At 39.9% G+C, this 19,312-nt stretch overlaps 1 protein-coding gene across 5 annotated transcripts; it reads right to left on the bottom strand.

The window, feature by feature from the left end:
- Positions 1-564: 564 nt before the first annotated feature.
- On the bottom strand, positions 565-17,723 carry LOC143860342 (uncharacterized). Of its 5 annotated transcripts, none has more exons than XR_013239683.1 (3): positions 17,539-17,723; positions 14,788-17,164; positions 565-907 (listed from the first exon to the last, which is right to left on the bottom strand). XR_013239683.1 is itself a non-coding variant. In XM_077370928.1 (2 exons), exon 2 carries the CDS (start codon positions 17,120-17,122, stop codon positions 14,930-14,932), a length of 2,193 nt encoding a protein of 730 aa, XP_077227043.1. In that variant the 5' UTR covers positions 17,123-17,164; positions 17,539-17,723; the 3' UTR covers positions 14,627-14,929. The 5 variants fall into 5 exon arrangements, 1 of the variants encoding a protein (XP_077227043.1); XR_013239680.1 differs by lacking the exon at positions 565-907 and adding an exon at positions 918-1,250; XR_013239681.1 differs by lacking the exon at positions 565-907 and adding an exon at positions 918-1,215.
- Positions 17,724-19,312: the final 1,589 nt, after the last annotated feature.

Below are 19,312 nucleotides of genomic sequence, written 5' to 3'. Positions count from 1 at the left end.
CATACACAATCCGACAACCCATAAACCCCAGTGCAGCCTCTCCATTCAGAACCTGTCAAACCTCTGCATCCTTACCCCGCCGATAGGGTCTGTAATACAACTACCTCCTGCTTGTCTGCCCAATCCTTGGCCAATTTATCAGAAGGCTTGTTCACTGACCTTTTCTTATGGCTGAAATATGGTCAGATAGTCACACAAATATCCCTCATCTCGGAAATGATGTCCCCCAACTTCCAAGGTATGGGTGCCTTGTTAGAAGCCCAAGATTGCTAGCATCGAAATTAAACTTGATCCACGCAGGAAGTACAGTCAAATCATTACATGGGTGGACATATACAACTGCAGTTCAATCTCCTATTGGAACACACAAGACTCTACATGCCTAACCCTACAAGACTACATATAAGAAATGAGTAACTATTCTTCATGGATTTCTGAAAATCCACCACCATGCCTAAACCACAGCTTGAGCTCTAGAAAAGCGCACAACAAATTGCGCCAGTATTTCCAACATATTACATCTTTGGAGAGTACATGTGAAAAAGTTGTGATACTTAAAGCTGATTCAACATAAACTACTTTTCATTGATCTTATCACCTCCAATTACAAATGAAGAGGAGAACCCTCGTTACAATGTGTAAGTATGTCATAACCCTGGAGCATATCTTATCTGTATGAACTTATACAAGGCCACTGCTGACAGAGAAGAACCTATACAAAGCCAAATGCCTACTACATGTTTCTACACAAGCTCCTACAGAAAAAAAAATAGTTACATATAAAACACTATCATTCTTTACACGGTGGATATCAAGGACGGAACTTCAACATCTCCACAATATTTGATCCTCGTCTGATGCTGTGCTGAACCATATAACTGACATAGTCTATACACCATGCCATCACCTATAATTAAAAATGATGTCTGTGCACAATAAGTGAAACACCCATCTTGGAGATTACAGGGATATTACAGGTCAGGCTTCAAAGGATTCAAGAAACACAGAAAATCAAAATTTCCAATGTGGAAGACCCTACACTGCTACATCTTTTGTTTGCATATGGAAGACTCTGTAAGCAACAAGCCTATAAGCACCAAAGCATAACTGCAATAATTAGAAAGAACGCATCATCTGATGTATTTAGTGAAGGCACCCATTCAAACACATTTTCCTCAAGTTATTTGGGGGCTGTTTAGCGCGCGCATCACCACACTAGCCATATAAAAAAGATAGTCAGCTGCATTCCCCTGGATATGATGAAAAATAAATCTAATGTTAAAATAGATAAAAAGTAGTCCACTAAAAATAATCCCATAATCTTTCTACCACCCAGTCACTGTCACTATAAATAAATATTCTAGAAGCCCTAGATATAAGAAATCCAATGATGTAAACTTCAGCTGGAAAACAATTTAGGATCAGAGAGAATGGAAATTCTTTCTAAGATCTGGAATCTTATGATAAGAATTGGATTTTTCTTGAAAATGTGTAGAAACTCAAGAAAATATGCTGGAAGTCAATAAAGATCAGCTCTGATACCAAATTTGATGCAAACTTCGGATGGAAAACAAGTTAGGATAAAAGAGAAAATGGAAATTCTATCTAACATCTGGAATCTTATGATAAGACCCGGAATTTTCTTGAAAAAGTGAAGGAAGTCGGGACAATATGGTGGAATCCAAGAAAGAACAGCTCTTATGCCAAATTTGATGTAAACTTCAGCCGGAAAACAAGTTAGGATCAGAGAGATCTGGAATCTTCTGATTAGACTCGGTATTTTCTTGAAAAAAGTGTAGAAATTTAGAAAATATACTGCAATTCAAGAAAGACCAGCTCTGATATCAAATTTGATCTAGATCTAGTGTAGATCTACACTTGAATTGATAGGTTAGATAAAAAACGCAAGCAAGAACAATGAATGAATAAAAATTCTGCTCAAAACAGCCCTTAAAGCAGTATGTTACTGGAAATTGCACAAAAATGTAGAAATTGTGTGGAAAATGAAAAGAAAACACAAGAAGTTGAGCAAAGGAAATAGATGAACTAAAAGTTTATTGAATTTTAATGAAGATAACAGTAAAAGGAAACTCCGCCTGTGTTTTTCACAACCTGTCCCAAGCCAGGATGAAGGAGGAGGGTTGGCGTCAGGTTGGCAAATGGCCTTAAACTCTGCCACTCTTTTATAAAATGAATCCTATAGAAAAAGAAAATGATCCACGTAGAAGAACCCAACTAGAGCCAAGATTAGAGCCGGGTAGATTCCTTATTCATGAAATTTTTCTAATGAATTCATGTAGCCGACCCAGACTAGTTTGGGACAAAGGCTTTGTTGAGTTGAGTTGAGTTGAGAACAATAAAAGGAACTCTGCCTGTGTTTTTCAGAGCCTGTCTCAAGCCAGGTAAAGGAGGAGGGTTGGCATAAGGTTGGCAGCCGGCCGTATGCCACTTTTCTATGAAATGAATCCAATTACAATAGGATTGCACCAAGGATAAGCTCTAAGCCAGGATAAAGGAGGAGGGTTGGCATAAGGTTGGCAGCCGGCCGTATGCCACTTTTCTATGAAATGAATCCAATTACAATAGGATTGCACCAAGGATCAGCTCTAAGCCCTTATCTTTTTACGCTAGTTATGGATGAACTCGCAAGGGGTATTCAGGATGGGGTGCCGCGGTGTATGTTATTTGCAGATGATATAGTATCAATTGACGAGACCAAAGCAGGAGTTAATGCTAAGTTAGAGTTACGGACAACTACTTTGGAATCCAAAGGTTTTAGGCTGAGTAGGACTAAGACAAAGTATATGGAGTGCAACTTTAATAATGCAAGGAGGCGGGGTGAGGATGTAGTAAATATGACTGGACAGGAGGTACCTAAGAAGGATATCTTTCGTTATCTTAGTTCCATCCTACTACATAAGGAAGGAGAGATTGAAGAGGATGTTAACCACATAATAAGAGCAGGGTGGTTGAAGTGGAAGCATGCTTCAGGAATTCTATGCGACCGTAAAATACCTACCAAGTTGAAGGGAAAGTTTTATAAGACAGCTGTGAGGCCTGTCATGCCGTACGACTTAGAATGTTGGGCCACCAAGAAGCAGCATGTGCATAAGATGAGTGTAGCGGATATGCAAATGCTTAGATGGGTGTGCGACCATACAAGGTTAGATCGAATTAAAAATGAAGACATCTGTAAAAAGGTGGGGGTGGCACCAATAGAGGAGAAGATGAGAGAACACTGCTTAAGATGGTTTGGGCATATCCAGCGTAGGCCTTTGGATGCTCTAGTGAGAAGAAGTGACTCATGCCAAGTTGGAGTAAAAAGAGGTAGGGGCAGATCGAAAACAACTTGGGTAGAAACAGTGAGGTAAGACTTGAGGGCTAGGAACATAACAACTAACATGACCTTGGATAGGAGAGAATGGAAGAAAATTATCCATGTAGACAAACCCGTGTCAGGATTAGACTTAGTAAATTTGAGTCGGGTAGATTCTTTCACCTTCTTCATGAAATTTTCTAAAGGATTCATTAGCCGACCCCAACTAGTTTGGGACAAAGGCTTAGTTGAGTTGAGTTGAGTTGAGTATAACATAAAAGGAAACTTAGCTCGTTTAAACATCAAAACTGAGAAGTAGATGAAGTGGAAGGCCTTCTTCAACAGGAATTCCCTTCAAACAACCTTCAAAGCTCCTTTTACAAGTGATTTCTCTCTTCCAAAGCTAGGGCGCAAACTCTCTAATTCAAATATCAGCAAAAAGTCCACTAAAATTCGAAAGAACCCCTATTTATATGGGGTGACCAACACTAGATTCCTCACATTACAAGAATACCCTCACTACATCTCTCAATTACTTGAATGCCACTCCTCTCTCGCTTATTACAAATATGCCACCCCCCCCCCCCTACAACGGATTTAACAAGAATTGGCCCTCTTACACTTTGGCAGGGACACAGTCCTCATCATGCAGGTCCTGAAATCATTCAAGATTCAATTAGGAATCAACACTACTGCAGTTTAACTTGTTCAACCTATGACAGTCGGATTCGAGCTTCCCTTTCACTATTGGATAATTGCACATTTTTATCTGAACAATACCTCTGCATCTCATTACAGTTATGCAAATGCTGTCACATAAATACTCATGTCCATAGATCAAAACTCCCAGTAAGAACCAAGCGACATCTATAACATTTCTCCAGATATCGCATAGTGAGAAGGCATATGTGGGCATCTCCATGTTAGAAAGTGTGTGATTCTGCAGGACATATGGTGAACATAGAACAGAAAAAACATAAGCTTGGCCATGCAATAGCGGTCACTTCCAGTAAGGTTCCCAAAATCTCCACATTGAAAATGTTAAGGCAGCTAAAGGGAACCCTCACTTCCAGTTCATTAGAATCCTTGACGACAACAGGTCTGGCGTAAATCTTGATGATCTCCACCACCTCATTTTAGAAACCCATGCAATAGCGGTCAAACCTGGATTGCCACGATAGTTTTGTAGAAATTAAGCTTGATGGAGTTATTGAGTAGGATGTCCCAGAGCAATAATCCTATTTGACGAGTGAGAACTCATAGGGATCATCTTCCAATTCCAAAACAAATCTCCAACTGAAACACCACTCTTTCCTTGCAGATGACCACTCCTGATGTTCAAATTAAACGTCTAAGACAAATTGGATATACAATCAGTTTCATTGCAGACAACCCAAATCATGAAAACTGTGGTTACTTTCCAAGGAATCTTCCCATTATCATCAAAATGACATTTATGAAAAAATTTAGAATATAGAAATAAAGAGTAAAGCGATCCCAAAGGGCTTAAAATTAGTCATCTAAATTGTATGTTTCATCTTACAGCTATGTTGCTTGGTATGGATAAGAGATTCAGAATCCAACATGGCTATTGAGCGTCAAACATGGCAAACCTTGAAAAATGGGAGTAAGAATTTGGAAGCAAATTTTGATCAACTTTAAAAATTTAATATTTGTATATAGTAATAGGCTTAGTTATGAATTTTGTTTCGTTCGCCGTTTCATTTTGTCCAGTAGAATGGAACGCTTTGGCATTTTGTTTCAGAAAAAAGATGCTAGGACGACTGAATTTTTTTTAATACTTTTGTAAAGATCCAACATTTATAAGGAAAATGTCTTTGTTGGCAAGTGTCGACTGGTGCCTGACTAGATGGAAAAATTTTAGAGACCAAATTATGAGATTTTGTTTATTGCAATTTAGGAATTTAATAATGTTTGGACATGATAGAATTTAGGAATTTTTAAAATTAGAAAAATACCCCAATGTTTGGAAGTTAAGATTTTGACCAGGCCCGAAACGACTGAAAAATGTCAAATTTTGCACTAGAACTAGAAAGTTGACTTTTTATCCTTTTAGAATTGGGTCTTGAAACTATTTTTAATAAATCCAAATGTGGCGTATTCCCCTGTTTATATGTAAATCTTAAGGAAATGGACATTTACCTAAGTGACTTTGCAAGTAAATACCCAATTCTAAGAAGAGGCGGGAAGAAGATAAGAGAACTAAGAAGTGGTAGGGCGAAATGGGACGAAAGGGATGTTCCGTTCCAGTTTTCCGAACAAAACGAAATGAAATCGATAGGTTAGGTAGTAGGGTTTTAAGAAGTTAAGTAATGAAAAAACTTTAATAGGTTATGTAGATGTTTAATTTTCATATAAATAGCTTACTGTTAGGATGGATAGAGCTCCATGTGGCAAATGTAAATCTATTGTTAGTGACATTCGGAAAATAGAATATAACATTAAATCTAGAAATCCATAGTGCCAAAATTCGACATGTGTCTGACAGGGGAACTTGCCTACCTAGAACCTATGCAACATAGCTTACAAGGTATGTAAATGGTCATCAGACTCCTCCATTGTCCAACGTAAATGCCACATGCTAGCAAGCATAAATTCCTCCCTTTTTAGCATATCAAAAACATTAAGATTTCTTGCCATTATCATCCAATAAATGGCCTCAAGTTGAAGGAGCAGTAGAGCACCCCAAACGATTGGAAAGTTAAGCCCTCTATAGATATAAGTAAACGAACACCTTTAGCTTAAAAGCAACCTTTAATAGGTTAAGAAGGGGCACATGAAGATTCTTTAATGTCCTATGGAGCGTGAGACATTCACTCATTGTATTTAAGCTTTCTCTTGAAAACCACTCTTTCTTTACATGAACAAGCATGCACGTCCCTGTATGGACACACACAATCATAACATTCTTTGATTCTCATCCCTTGTGAACAACTACCACAAAGAAGCTCCAAAAAAGCATCGTATAACATAGATCCCCCAACCACAACTCAATCCCAAACCTAATATCCTATTACTACTACTCCACCCTCTTCCTTCCCAGTCTACTACAGTTAACCAACAAGTAAACTTTGGCCTAGGAAAAAAATCGATCTGCCACATGCCCAATCCTCTACACTAGGATTCTCCCTACATACCCATCAGCCCCAAGAATCCCATATTTGTCTCCAATAATTTTACACAAAAAAGCATCACTTTCTTATCCCAATCTCAAGCATTAGCGTTATTTCACCATGAAGGCCATATTTCGCTTCCTTACATAATTGATGCCAAGACCAATAATCACTTTGTGCTCACAAACCTAGTTCCAATTGATTAGATTGAGTATCTCCCTTTCGCCCCTCCCTCCCACATCTACAAATGCATCCAAAACCTAATACCTATTGCCCCCTCCCCTTCCCCCTCCCCCTCCCCCTCCCTCTGTCTTACTTCTCAGTCTACTACACATAACCACCAAATAAACTTTGGCCTGGGACAAACTAACAATCTGCCATACCATTCACAAGAAAACAGAAAAAAAAACGAACTATCTGCCACACGCCCAAGCCTCTAAACTAGGACGATCCTTACATACCCACTCACCATGAAGGCCATATTTCGCATCCTTACACTATTGACGCCAAGACCAATAATCACTTTGCACTCACAAACCTAGTTCCAATTGATTAGATGTTTGAGTATCTACCTTTCGCCCCTCCCTCCCACATCTACAAATGCATCCAAAACCTAATTACCTATTGCCCCCTCCCTCTCCCTCTGTCTTACTTCTCAGACTACTACACATAACCAACAAATAAGCTTTGGCCTGGGACAAACTAACAATCTGCCATACCACACACACAAACACACTAAAAAAAAGAAAACACGAACAATCTGCCAGATACCCAAGCCTCTAAACTAGGATGATCCTTACATACCCACTCACCCCAAGAATGCCACATTTGTCACCAATTTTACAGTAACAAGCATCACTTTCTTCCCCTAATCTCTTATTTCACCAAGAAAGCCATGTTTCGCATCCTTCATTATCAACACCAAGACCAATAATCACTTTAGTCTGACAAACCTCCTTCCAATTGATGAGATGTTTGAGTTTCTTCTTTTCGTCCCACCCTTCCATAAGAAGCCTCCTTGGTTACCAATCTAGTTGGTAATGCTGCCACTATCTTAAATGATGGCATGAAGTAGACTAAAATAATACAAAGATAAGCTCCTTGAGGGTGATATTCCATCCAAAAAAAAAGTTTTCTTCCTAGCTGCCAACTTCTTCTGCAAGTATCTTTAACGATGACATGAAGTAGACTAAAATATTACATAGATATGCTCCTATGGGTTGATCTTCTGTAAAAATAAAAAAAATAAAAAAAAGTTAACTTTCTTTCTAGCTGCCAACTTCTTTTCAATACTATCACCGGCCCCCATAAAGCTTTGAGAGGTACTAATACCAATAGGCGAATTATGATATGTAACTGAAAAGTGATGGACAGGCCAGGGCCTTTAGTCTCTCCTCAACAATGTTCACACCTTCAACCACACTTTCCCCAAATGCACTTTAAGAGCGGATTCCACCTCAAACTACCTTAAAATGAATAACAACTTTTTAACTTCTCTGACACTATGATGGTGACCATCCTCAACCAAAGACAATCAAGGAAATCATCCCTTGAAGATTCAAAAAGATTTAGATGGAAAATGGGTCCATCAAGAAATGAACCCAATTCAATTCTCTCGAAAATTTCCATGGTGTATTTTGGCAAGTTGGATAGTCTTTTTTTTTTTTTTGAAATTTTTTATTTATTTAAGTTAGTAATTAAATAACAAAGAATCTGTGGTCCCACAATCATTCGACAAGGGTGCTAATAACATTGTGCTTAAGTGATTTTTAATATTGAAGTTGAGTTTGGTCTAATTGGTCCACATGTTTTTTTGCTCTCTTTTTTTTAATGGCTTGGTCCATATGGTTTTTATTTTTATTTTTTAAATGATGGTCACATGGGTATTTAAACCCTTTATTATTTTTGAGAACTTGTATGGGGCCAAATTTATGGTAAACCATTTTCCCAAATGGAATTGCTTGGGCTTTTAGTCATTTTTAATATTGATCAATGTTTCTCATTTTGGAACTTAGTATTTTTTTAGAAAGTTAAAGTGAGATTAGGTTAGTTTTCTAATTATATTTAGAGACTTTAGAAAAAAGGGCGGCCTAGTGCACGAGGCTCTTGCCACTGCAGGGTCTGGGGAGGGTTAGATGTATGCAGCCTTACCCCTGCTTTGCAGAGAGGCTATTTCCATGACTCAAACCCTTGACCACCAGGTCACAATGGAGCAACCTTACCGTTGCGCCAAGGCTCGCCCTCATATATAGAGAATTCAGAAAAGCCTCATTTTAATGGTAGCAAATTTTATTAAAAAAAGAGAAGACTGAGGAGGTCTATAAAGACAGGGGATGCAAGAGAAAAAAAAAAGAGAAAATACAAGAGTGAGCCTCGCCATAGGCAATGAGAGAAAGTCAAGGTGGGAGAAAATCAAACAACTCCACATGCTCCTTGGAAACACCTTCTCTTGCTAACCTATCAGCCACATCATTAGCCGACCACCTTACGCGATGGAAAGAAATCAAAATTTTCCCCATCTGTCTTGCATTTAATTAAAATAAGGAGCAAACCTCCATGGATAAGAGTGGGAGCCTCTTAGTCATCTTATCACATTGAGAGAATCCCCTTCTACCACCACTTTGTTCAAGTCTTATTGCTAAATTGAAAAAGGATCAAAGCAAGTTACTCTCTAAAGTATGTTAGTCTTGTGTGGATTTGACTAAAGGAAGGCTTCGGACACGGGTGTGATGGTCACAAGCCAACCATTCGTGTGATGCCCTTTCCCCTTGGTGTCATTGGTGCGATGTCTTTCACTAGTTAGTAGTGTGATGCCCTAACATATCCAATCATAGGTGTGATGCATTCCCTAGTATACATCCTTTATTTTCATCAGATTTATTTTTCCTTTTCATTGTCTTGTCTTTCATTTGTTTCTTCTCCTCCTATTGCATTTGACTTCATCTACTCTTCGAAAATTCTAGGCTGTTTAAATCTACTATCAATTTCATTCGATTGATTGCCCATATCTTTAGATCCAGTAGTTAGATTGAGCCGAGATGTGGAGGTTCCATATTCTTCATCTTATGCGTAAAAGTAAAACATCAAACATTCAGTCCAATTTGACCCATGGATTACAATTTGAATATGATAACAGCCCCAGAATTGATATTGGAACCCCTCCAAAAATCCAAAACGATGCTCATATTCAACATAGTTCCCTTAATACGTGCTCCACCTAGTTTTTACTTAAACCCATGTCTCTCTCATTTCCTTGCTATCTTATGCCTCTCGCAATAGAAATATCTAACGTCACACTATCATTCCCAAAGGTAATATCTTCTGAAATTTATAAATAAGTAATTATTGATGCATTTCACCATACCACATAGCCTATGATTAGACCTCTCTCTTTCTCTCAACAAAGAAGATTTAACCATAGTTGCAAGAGTGAGAAGCGGGTGCGAGAAGCGATGAGGGAAGCATAAGCGGGAATCAAGGGATTTAGAAAAGAGAAAATGCAGGAAGCTAAAAGCTCCAAACAAAGTAAAGAAAAAACATGTGGGAAGCTTCATTGAAAGCCAACAAGAAGCTTGTAATAAGCTAATAAGCCTCATTGGAAGCGAACAAGAAATGTTTACAAAGATTAGTGGTATAGCATGCTAGGGAGGAGGAGTTAATGCAAGTACGATTACAAGTAGTAAAGAAGATTTCACAATTATTAGAATTACAAGTTTTAGGGATTTATAGCTTCACATGCTTTATTGATGCAAATTTACTATTAAGTTTTTGCGAAAAGATCCACATATGTTTCTATTTGAAGCTTAAGATGAGATTTAAGTTCTAAAACTGATATCAGTGACAAGGTGTCCTTTTGCAATAAACAATGTTTAGTTTGTCTGCCTTCTATGAAGAAGGCCTTCAACAGATGATAATAACTCCAAAATACTAATGACATTTTTTACCATGATTCATACAAGATACTAAACTGATAGAACAGAACTCTTTCACTACAACTGCAACTTCTACGAAAATAAGAGTGATACAGGTAGCATCAGCCTCCCTACTGATGTAACACATCATGGAATTCATTAAAAATCTCCATTGGCAGAAACATTTACGATGGAGTTTCAATAGACCATTGCCTCAATGGGCAAGATGGTCTGGGCCGCAATAATGGGCAAGTCCTCATGGTTTGGTCCGCAATAATGGGCAAGTCCTCATGGTTTGGTTTTGGATAATGATTCCAAGGAGATACGCCACTAGGGACAGTTGCCTCAGTGGGCAAGGGTAGGCGTCGATGGGTGAGTCATCATGGGTCAGTTTTTGGTACCGATCCTCATGGAAGATGCAATTACTCTCAAGCATGCACCTCAAGTGAATTGAGTCACATCAACTGAATAGGGCTACTATTTTAGGCAAACGCCTCAAGTGAGGCACCTCAATTGAAATAGACAAAAGAAGGAGATAAATATTGAGGGAAAGAAAAGTAGGCTTTGAAAAATATGGAACGACGAGGAAAAGCCACAACTAGCAAGTGGGGATGGTCGGCAAATATTAAAGCATAAGACGTGATGACACTAGTGAGAAACAAAATGTTGTTTTCTTGAAGGGTGCAATTTTCAATTTATGGGATGAGGGTTCTGCTTAATACAAAGGGCAGGATATCTGGAGGAAAATTAGGGAGTTATAAATGGAACTAGAAAATGTGAGAAAATTGGAAAAGAGTGGGGGTACTGTTATCAATTTTGTAGTGGGATTTTTGTAAGGGTAGGATTTTCGTAAGATAGGTGTGTGTATTGAGTAAAATATGGGGATGGAATTTCCCACCCCTCCTCATTATATTTCGTCACAGACAACGTCCTTTTTCAGTTTTACGCCTGCTTTACCTTCCTCTATCCACGCTATCCTCTCTTAATTCCTCCAATCTCTTTACAAGACTTTCGATGACTAGGGTGGACGGCGATGGCTTGTTGGATGTAAGATCAACCTAGGTCTCCCAATGACGAGGATGGATGGAAACGACAGGCTTGTTGCAGCAGCCAAGTGTTGTTGTTGTCTAGGTGGAAGGCTTCAGGACAATTGAAGAGGGCTTTGGTGGCGTGTAGAACAGTGGCATGGAGGTGTGGTGTGACGATCATGGACACCAATGTTTTTGCAAGGGTGTGTGTGTGTGCGCGCGCGCGCGCTGGTTTATCATCATGTAAGCTTAATTTTCTCCTCTGATTCCAATGTCCTATGAAAATTTCGCCGAAGCAAGAAACCCTTCAACTACATGCCCAATAATTTTTTTGGGTAGGTAAGCTGGGATCGAACCTGCGACCTCAAGGTACATGCCAATAATTTTGGAACCATTTAACAAACAAGCATAGAGAAAATTTTGATCACACAAATATTTGATCACATTTTTAAACTCATGGAAACTTACAAAGATAAACAACATCTAGGTTCCAGTTCCAAAAGGTGAAACAGTACATCTTATCTTGTCTATTAGCCAGTTGATGGAAATTGTTGTTTGTTCTACACTAGGATCTAAAAGGCAAAAATAATTAGGGAACATATACATCCGTAGTTTGAAAATTATATCCAATTAGTCATACAAAATCACAATTTAGCCAAAAATATTCAACATTTAAAAAAAAATGTCCAAGAAATCTCTATAGAGTAAATACTACACTGGTCAACATATGTTAAGTACGAACGTCTGTTGACAAAATGCCCTTTAAGCAACTCAATGGTAATAAACTTCCGTCTAAATTTGTGTATTTTATCAAGGGTTATCACTTTTTTAAAATTAGGTATGCCAAATCTCATTGCTCAAATTTCATCCTCATTCTTCTTCATTATCATTAGAAATGAAGAGAAAAATAAAACCACTCATCCTCCATTTCTCATCACCAACCATTGCATACTCAAACGACAAATTTACAATGACTAATAGTGATATCGCTATCTAGGTTCAATCCTACATAATGAATGAGAGACCGAAGAAGATGTTAACCACAGAATAAGAGCAGGTTGGTTGAAGTGGAAGCATGCTTCAGGAGTTCTGTACGATCGTAAAATACATGCCAAGTTGAAGGTAAAGTTTTATAAGACAGCTATGAGGCCAGCCATACTGTACGGCTCAGAATGTTGGGCCACCAAGAAGCAGCATGTGCATAAGATGAGTGTAGCGGAGATGCGAATGCTTAGATGGATATGCGGCCACACAAGGTTAGATCGAATTAAAAATGAAGACATCCGTAAAAAGGTGGGGGTGGCACCAATTGAGGGGAAGATGAGAGAGCACCGCTTAAGATAGTTTGGCCATATCCAACGTAGGCCTTTGGATGCTCCAGTGAGAAGAAGTGACTCATGCCAAGTTGATCAAGTAAAAAGAGGTAGGAGCAGACCGAAAACAACTTGGGTAGAAACAGTGAGGAAAGACTTGGGGCTAGGAACATAACAGAGAACTATGGTTTTAAATTTCGGCCAAAATATTGTGGTTTTGGCCGCGACCGAAACGAAATTTATATGAAGTCGTTTCTTTACAAGATTTCGCAGAAATTTCATCGAAATTCAGAAATTTCATCGAAATTCAGAAATTTCATCGAAATTCAGAAATTTCGCCGAAATGTCACAGAAATTTCGTTTTTAACCTTTTTTACAAAATTTCCACTGAAATTTTAGAAAAGTCCACCGAAATTGCCAAAATTTTCACTGAAATCGCTGAAATTTACACTGAACTTTTAGACATTTTGGTCGAAATTAAAAAAAGAAGAAAAGAAATCATAATCATATTTTTACATGACTTCGGCCGAAATTTCGGCCCGAAACCGAAACGTTTCAGTGGTGACCGAAGCCGACACTGAAACCGAAATTTAAAACCTTGCAGAGAACATGACCTTGGATATGATAGAATGGAAGAAAATGATCCATGTAGACGAACTCAACTAGTGTCAGGAGTAGACTACGTCAATTTGAGCTGGGTAGATCCTTTCACCTTCTTCATGAAAAATTTCTAAAGGATTCATTAGCCAACCCCAACTAGTTTGGGACAAAGGCTTAGTTGAGTTGAGTTGAGTTGAGTTAATGACTGTGAGTGATATGGTTTCCAAATTAGGCGTTTATAGGGAAAACCCTTATAGTTTATTATGACAAGACATAATGCGACATTTTAACATCAAAATGTAATTGAAGTTAATGATCCTATGCAATTTAAAGGGCCATGTAACTCCATGAATTAGGCAAAGAAGTAAAGACCAATGAGCATCTGTTCAATTTCAAAAAAAACAATGAGCGTCTGTTTACAGGTTTCTTTGAATAATTAAACAACAATCAAGACTTGGCATGTAACAAAACAGATCTAAGCACACATATTTTACATAAGTTATAGAAACATCCTGGAGGAAACAGCACCAAGATACTAGTATCAATCATGCTTGTCATCTTACCATCAAAGATCAAATTCAGAATTCAATGTTGAAGAAGAAAATGCTCCATAGCAGAGACAAGTAACATATCAAGTGACCATGCACCACGAATCATGCGAGCTGATTTCCAAAGAAAGCTTGGAACAGAACAAAGCATTTTCATGCACCGAGTTTCACAACAGATGCACCGAGTTTCACAACAGAAGTGACCCTAGATAACCCTAGGGATGCTAATGCACTACTTTAGACCGTAAAGACACGCTATAGCATCCTGTTTTAGAAGTCATAAATCATGTCCACATTGCACCCTTGGGCATCTTTAAAGTCTTCCTTCACCTTGCGCCATATCAGACATAAAAGCTAGGTGCGTTAAAACTATCACTCCACTGGGGTTTAATACATGATTAATAACCACAAAATTTAGTGCTACCATGCAGAACAACACACCAGATCTTGCTGACCAGAAATAGTAATACCAGTGTAACCCACCAACAATCTTTTCACAACTGCTAACATTAGCATCTAACAGTTGTAATCAATTTTCCCCCAAGAAACACTAACAACATCCAACTAACTCAATAAAATGCTTGGTGGAGAGAATTTTCTAGAATTAAAATAAATTTAAGGTACCATTCAAAAAAAAAAAAGAGTTTAAGGTGATCAGTTGAACATTGAAATATGATTTGCAGCACACATTAAATAGATGATACCCCAGAAAGCTCTCGCCGCAGAAAAAAAAAAGTTTTGGGGCAAGGTAAACCAGTGAAAGAACAGGCCAGTAGTATGAAAAGTCCAACCTCACCAGATAACTCCAGATGTTATGAAAATGACTTAGTGTTTTAAGCAAACAAGTATCAATTTTCGTGTCTAACGATGTTCTGTGAATAGGAATACGAACACACGAATAGTTTTTTTTCTCCTACGAAACATAATGATAACTTACGTTTTTATCCGGGAGCCACACTCCTGCATAGTTACCCCAAGAATGATGGTAGAGATGTAGTCACCAGGAATGTGAAACCTGCAGTCATGATTGGATCTGTCAAATTTCTTGCTGAAGGATCACGAAACAACACAGGATTGTGTCACTCTGATGGGAGGCGTCTCCTTTTCCCGTAATCTGCATCCCTGGATCGAGACCTATGATCTTCTTCTTGCATCATGTGTGACTTGCTCCGAGACCTTGAAGAGGACTGCCCCCTATCCCAATCATCTTCATTATCTCTTTCGCGTTCCCTTTGCCGATGTTCCCTGTACCCATCTTTTTCCTCCCTGTATCGGTCCCTATCAGACCTGTCCCAATCCGGTTCCCTCTCATCCCGATGCCTCCTCTCAGAGTTCCCTGACCAGTCACGGTCGGAGCCCCTATCCTTCTCCCTAGAGGCATTTGACCTTGCTCCTCTTTCATGGTTCACCTCTCCATACCCATAGTCAGAGGCCACATCATCGCCACCATAACTCGACTCCCTAGTCCTTCTCCCATGCTCATCTCCCGTCCATCCAGCCATGTTTGTATCTGTCCACATCCCTGCATGATGTCCTTCCATTCCAGTGCTACCCATTATTCCCATTCCATTTGCGGACATTCCTCGGCCAAAGAAAGCGGGGTTAACATGTGGTGCCACTCCAGGAAGGCCAACGGTATTAACAGCAGCAAATGAAGGCATCATCCCTGGAAAAGCAGGGCCTGAAAAGCCACCATAACCACCTCCTCGACCCATGTATGTGGGATCAAAACCTGCACCCATCATACTTTGCGGATGCATCATTCCACCAGGGGGACCCCCTAGTGCAGGGCCTCCAAGGCCTTGACCATAATGGCCTCCAGTAGCGCCTCCTCCGACCCCAGCAGTGCCCCCAACCATGCCTCTTCCTCCAATAGATCCTCTCCCCCTCATTGGTCCTCCTCCACCTTGCCCTCTATTGAGTAATCCTTGCCCTCTACCCCACCCAGGCTTGCCATAGTTCCTCCCACCATCTCCACCCTGATAATTCATCCCACCACCTCTCCCAAACCCCTCATTCATTGGCCTCCTTCCTTGTGACTGTGATTGAGTTTGCACTTGGGGTCTGTTTTGGAAAGAACCACCCATCTGCCTCCCATTTTGCGGATTAGCAAATGCAACCACACAAGCCCGCCCATTAAACACATGCCCATTCATCCCTTCCTTGCAAGCAGCCGCCGCCGCAGGATCATAAAACTCGACCTGACAGTAGCCCCTCGACTTTCCACTTGCTCGCTCATCAAAGAACTTAATTTCCTTTACTCTTCCATACTGCGACAAAACACTCTCAAGCTCTGCATCCGTCGTCCACCAATGCAATTCTCCCACGAAAAGCATAGTTGTCCCGTTATCAACAGAACCCAATATCGGCCTGTTTGAGTTTTCATTAACCATAGGGCGATTCACAACCATTCCCGTTCGGTTAATCGGCACGTTCACACCACTTCTAGCACCAACACTACTTGAATCCAACATTGACGAAGGCCCACCACTAAACTTTCCTTGCACTTGAGAAGGATCAACCTCAATCTTGGGTGCCACCATGGGTGCCGATCCTCGAAACCCTAAATTTCCTACATGACTTTCATCAACCTCAGTCTTGACCGCCACCATGGGTGTCGCTGATCCTCGAAACCCTAAATTTCCTACATGAATTTCATCAACCTCAGTCTTCACCGCCACCATGGGTGCCGCTGATCGTCGAAACCCTAAATTTCCCACATGACTTTCATCAACCTCAGTGTTGACCGCCACCATGGGTGCCGCTGATCCTCGAAACCCTAAATTTCCTACCTGACTTTCAACACCCAGTTCTAAACCCCCACCTTTCTGAGGCACCACATCTGGGTAGTTTCCAGTTCCTTCTTCAAAACCTTTACCAGACAAATACCCACTCCTTTTCTGCTCTGAATCAACAAAACCAGCGCCACCCATGTTCGAATCTTTCCCTTCAAGGCCAACTCCAGGGATGTTCACCTCTTGAAGCCCACCAGGCTCCGAAACCTTCGATCCAAGACCATCGATCTTCTGAGCTGGGGGCCCCCCATTTACATTCCCTAATGCGACCGGCAATTCAGTCCGTTGCATTGACTGCATAAAACCCTCACCGACATTAACATCGTTGTACAGATCATCATACTCGTCATCGTCGTCCCCAATTAGCTCCTCCTCAGCTAGGGCAGAGATTGCTCCGCCGCCCTGAAACTGCATTTTCTGACTCCCACCATACTCATCATCTCCATAATCTAATTGCTCTTCGCCCATCGGATCCATTTAATTTATACGAACACAAGTACAGAAATCTATAATGCCCACCTAATTAAAAAAAAAAAAAATTCCGAATAAAAAAATAAGAAGAAAATAGAAGTCCATTTATACAGAAATCTATAATGCCCGCCTAGTAAAATCAAAAAAGAAAAAGCCAAGAAATTTCTCATACTAATCAAAGAAAATAAGAAAAAAAAACAGATATCCAAACAGAAATCCAACGAGAAATCTCAAATACCCAGTAACGAAAACAACAGAAAAACAATGAATTTTAGAAAAACAAAGGAATCTCAACACCCATCTAAAAGGGAATAGTGAAAATAGAGAAAACCCTAGAACCCAACTTAAGAATGCACATGCATACACAACAAGAGAGAGAGAGAGAGAGAGAGAGAGAGAGAGAGAGAGGAGAAGATTCTTACCTGGATATGGAACCAGATGAAAGGAAAAAGGAATGATCTTGTGGATAGATGGATCGATGATAGTAAGAATAGAATCTCTCTTTCTTTCTATCTCGCCTTTTTATCCTAGCCGCCAAGGTCTTAGAATCGTTAATAAGAGTGTTTTTTTTCCCCTTTCTGCTCTGCTTTGGAATCCAAATCCTAGAGTCGTCTTCTAAATTCTAAAGGGTCATTGTCTAAAACGTAATTAAGATGTAACTTCCTCTGTATCTGACAAAATTGCCCTTTAAATTGACTATTATGGCATTCATATTTACGCCCCTTTGATCACCAGGACACCCAGTGCCAGTGTACGTGTTAATCAAACCCGCTGGATTTTCTGACATAAAGTACATTACTTACATTAGCCCCCCTTTAGTCATTGATACACTGACACTGGGTGTCCCTGGTAATAAAAAGGGCCTAAATGTCACTTCCCTTCTAAAGTATATATTTTAAGGGAAATGATATATTCACCCCTCTTTTATTACTTGGGACAGACCCCAACAGTGTAAAAGAGTAGTCTTAAATACACTATAAGGGATGTCCCAAGTAAACCAAAGGGTGAATATATGTAATTTCATTATCCTTTTTAGTAGTGCAGTTATCAAAACAAGGGTGTGCAGATATCTTTCATCTTCATTAAAATCAGAAGATCACAACACGTCAACACCCCGATTCCATAGAAGCCTAGACGTAGAAGAGCAGATATCAAACAAATAAAGGATCTAATTACTTGGAAAGAATTGAAGGAGAAGCCGTATGAGGTGAAATAAAGTATTAAAACTAGAGGAGTGCTAGATTCACATGCACCCTCTCCAAAAAGGGAGCAAAGGGTGCCCCTACTGGTCAAATTCCACTTAAGACATTATGATATTAATTCTATGTGCCAACTCAAATGGGATTTGACTAGGGGTGCAACTTGGGTTGGGCTCAACATGGCTTGGCTTGGGTTGGCATTTTCTCGGGTTGGGTTGGGTTGGGTTGGGTTAGGGCTGGGAAAAGCCAACCCAATTTAATTTCAGGTTGGGTTAGGGTTGAGGCCTTTGCGACCTAAACCCAACCTCCGTCCTCTAATTTTCTCATGATTTTCTAGGATTATGCTATTTTTTCTTGTATTTTTTTATTTGGCCCTAGATGAAGCCGAACTCAACCCGACCCGATTTGGAGGCAGGTTGGGTTAGGGTTGACCATCCTCAACCCGAGGCTCAGGTTGGGTTGGCTTAAGGCTGAGAGAATGCTATCTCGGGTTGGGTTAGGGTTGAGGCCTTTGCAACCCGACCTGAACCCGACCTCTGTCCTCTAATTTTCTCATGACTTTCTAGGATTATGCTATTTTTTCTTGTATTTTTCTATTTGGCCCTAGATGAGCCCTAACCCAACCCGACCCGATTTGGAGGCTGGTTGGGTTAGGGTTGACCATCCTCAGCCCTAGGCTCAGGTTGGGTTGGGTTAAGGCTGAGAGAATGCTATCTCGGGTTGGGTTAGGGTTGGCCTCAACCTGACCCAACCCGACCCGAGTTGCACCCTAGATTTGACCAATGGGAGCACCCTTTGCCCCCCTTTTTTGCAAGGGCACTTGTGAGTCTAGAGACCCCCCCCCCCCCTAATAACAATAAAATGGCATGTTGCGCGTTATTCAAGCAAAACATAGTTTATAGTTAAATTTCTTCGAGGTACAAGTATAGCCAAGGCTTTTAATTGTAAGGTATTTGATAGCTATAAAGTGATTTATATTCAAGGAAAACTACTAAAA

The sequence above is a fragment of the Tasmannia lanceolata genome, unplaced genomic scaffold (genome assembly GCF_043159265.1).
Source record: "Tasmannia lanceolata isolate RefF3 unplaced genomic scaffold, GAP_Taslan_0.1 ptg000037l, whole genome shotgun sequence".
Taxonomy (NCBI): Eukaryota; Viridiplantae; Streptophyta; class Magnoliopsida; order Canellales; family Winteraceae; genus Tasmannia; species Tasmannia lanceolata.
The sequence above is the reverse complement of the archived record's forward strand: the minus strand, read 5'-3'. Positions and strand labels throughout refer to the sequence as shown.

What these genes read in the sequence shown, in the direction of transcription:
- LOC143860342 (XM_077370928.1), bottom strand. Translation starts at nt 17,122, where the DNA reads ATGGATCCGATGGGCGAAGAGCAATTAGATTATGGAGATGATGAGTAT.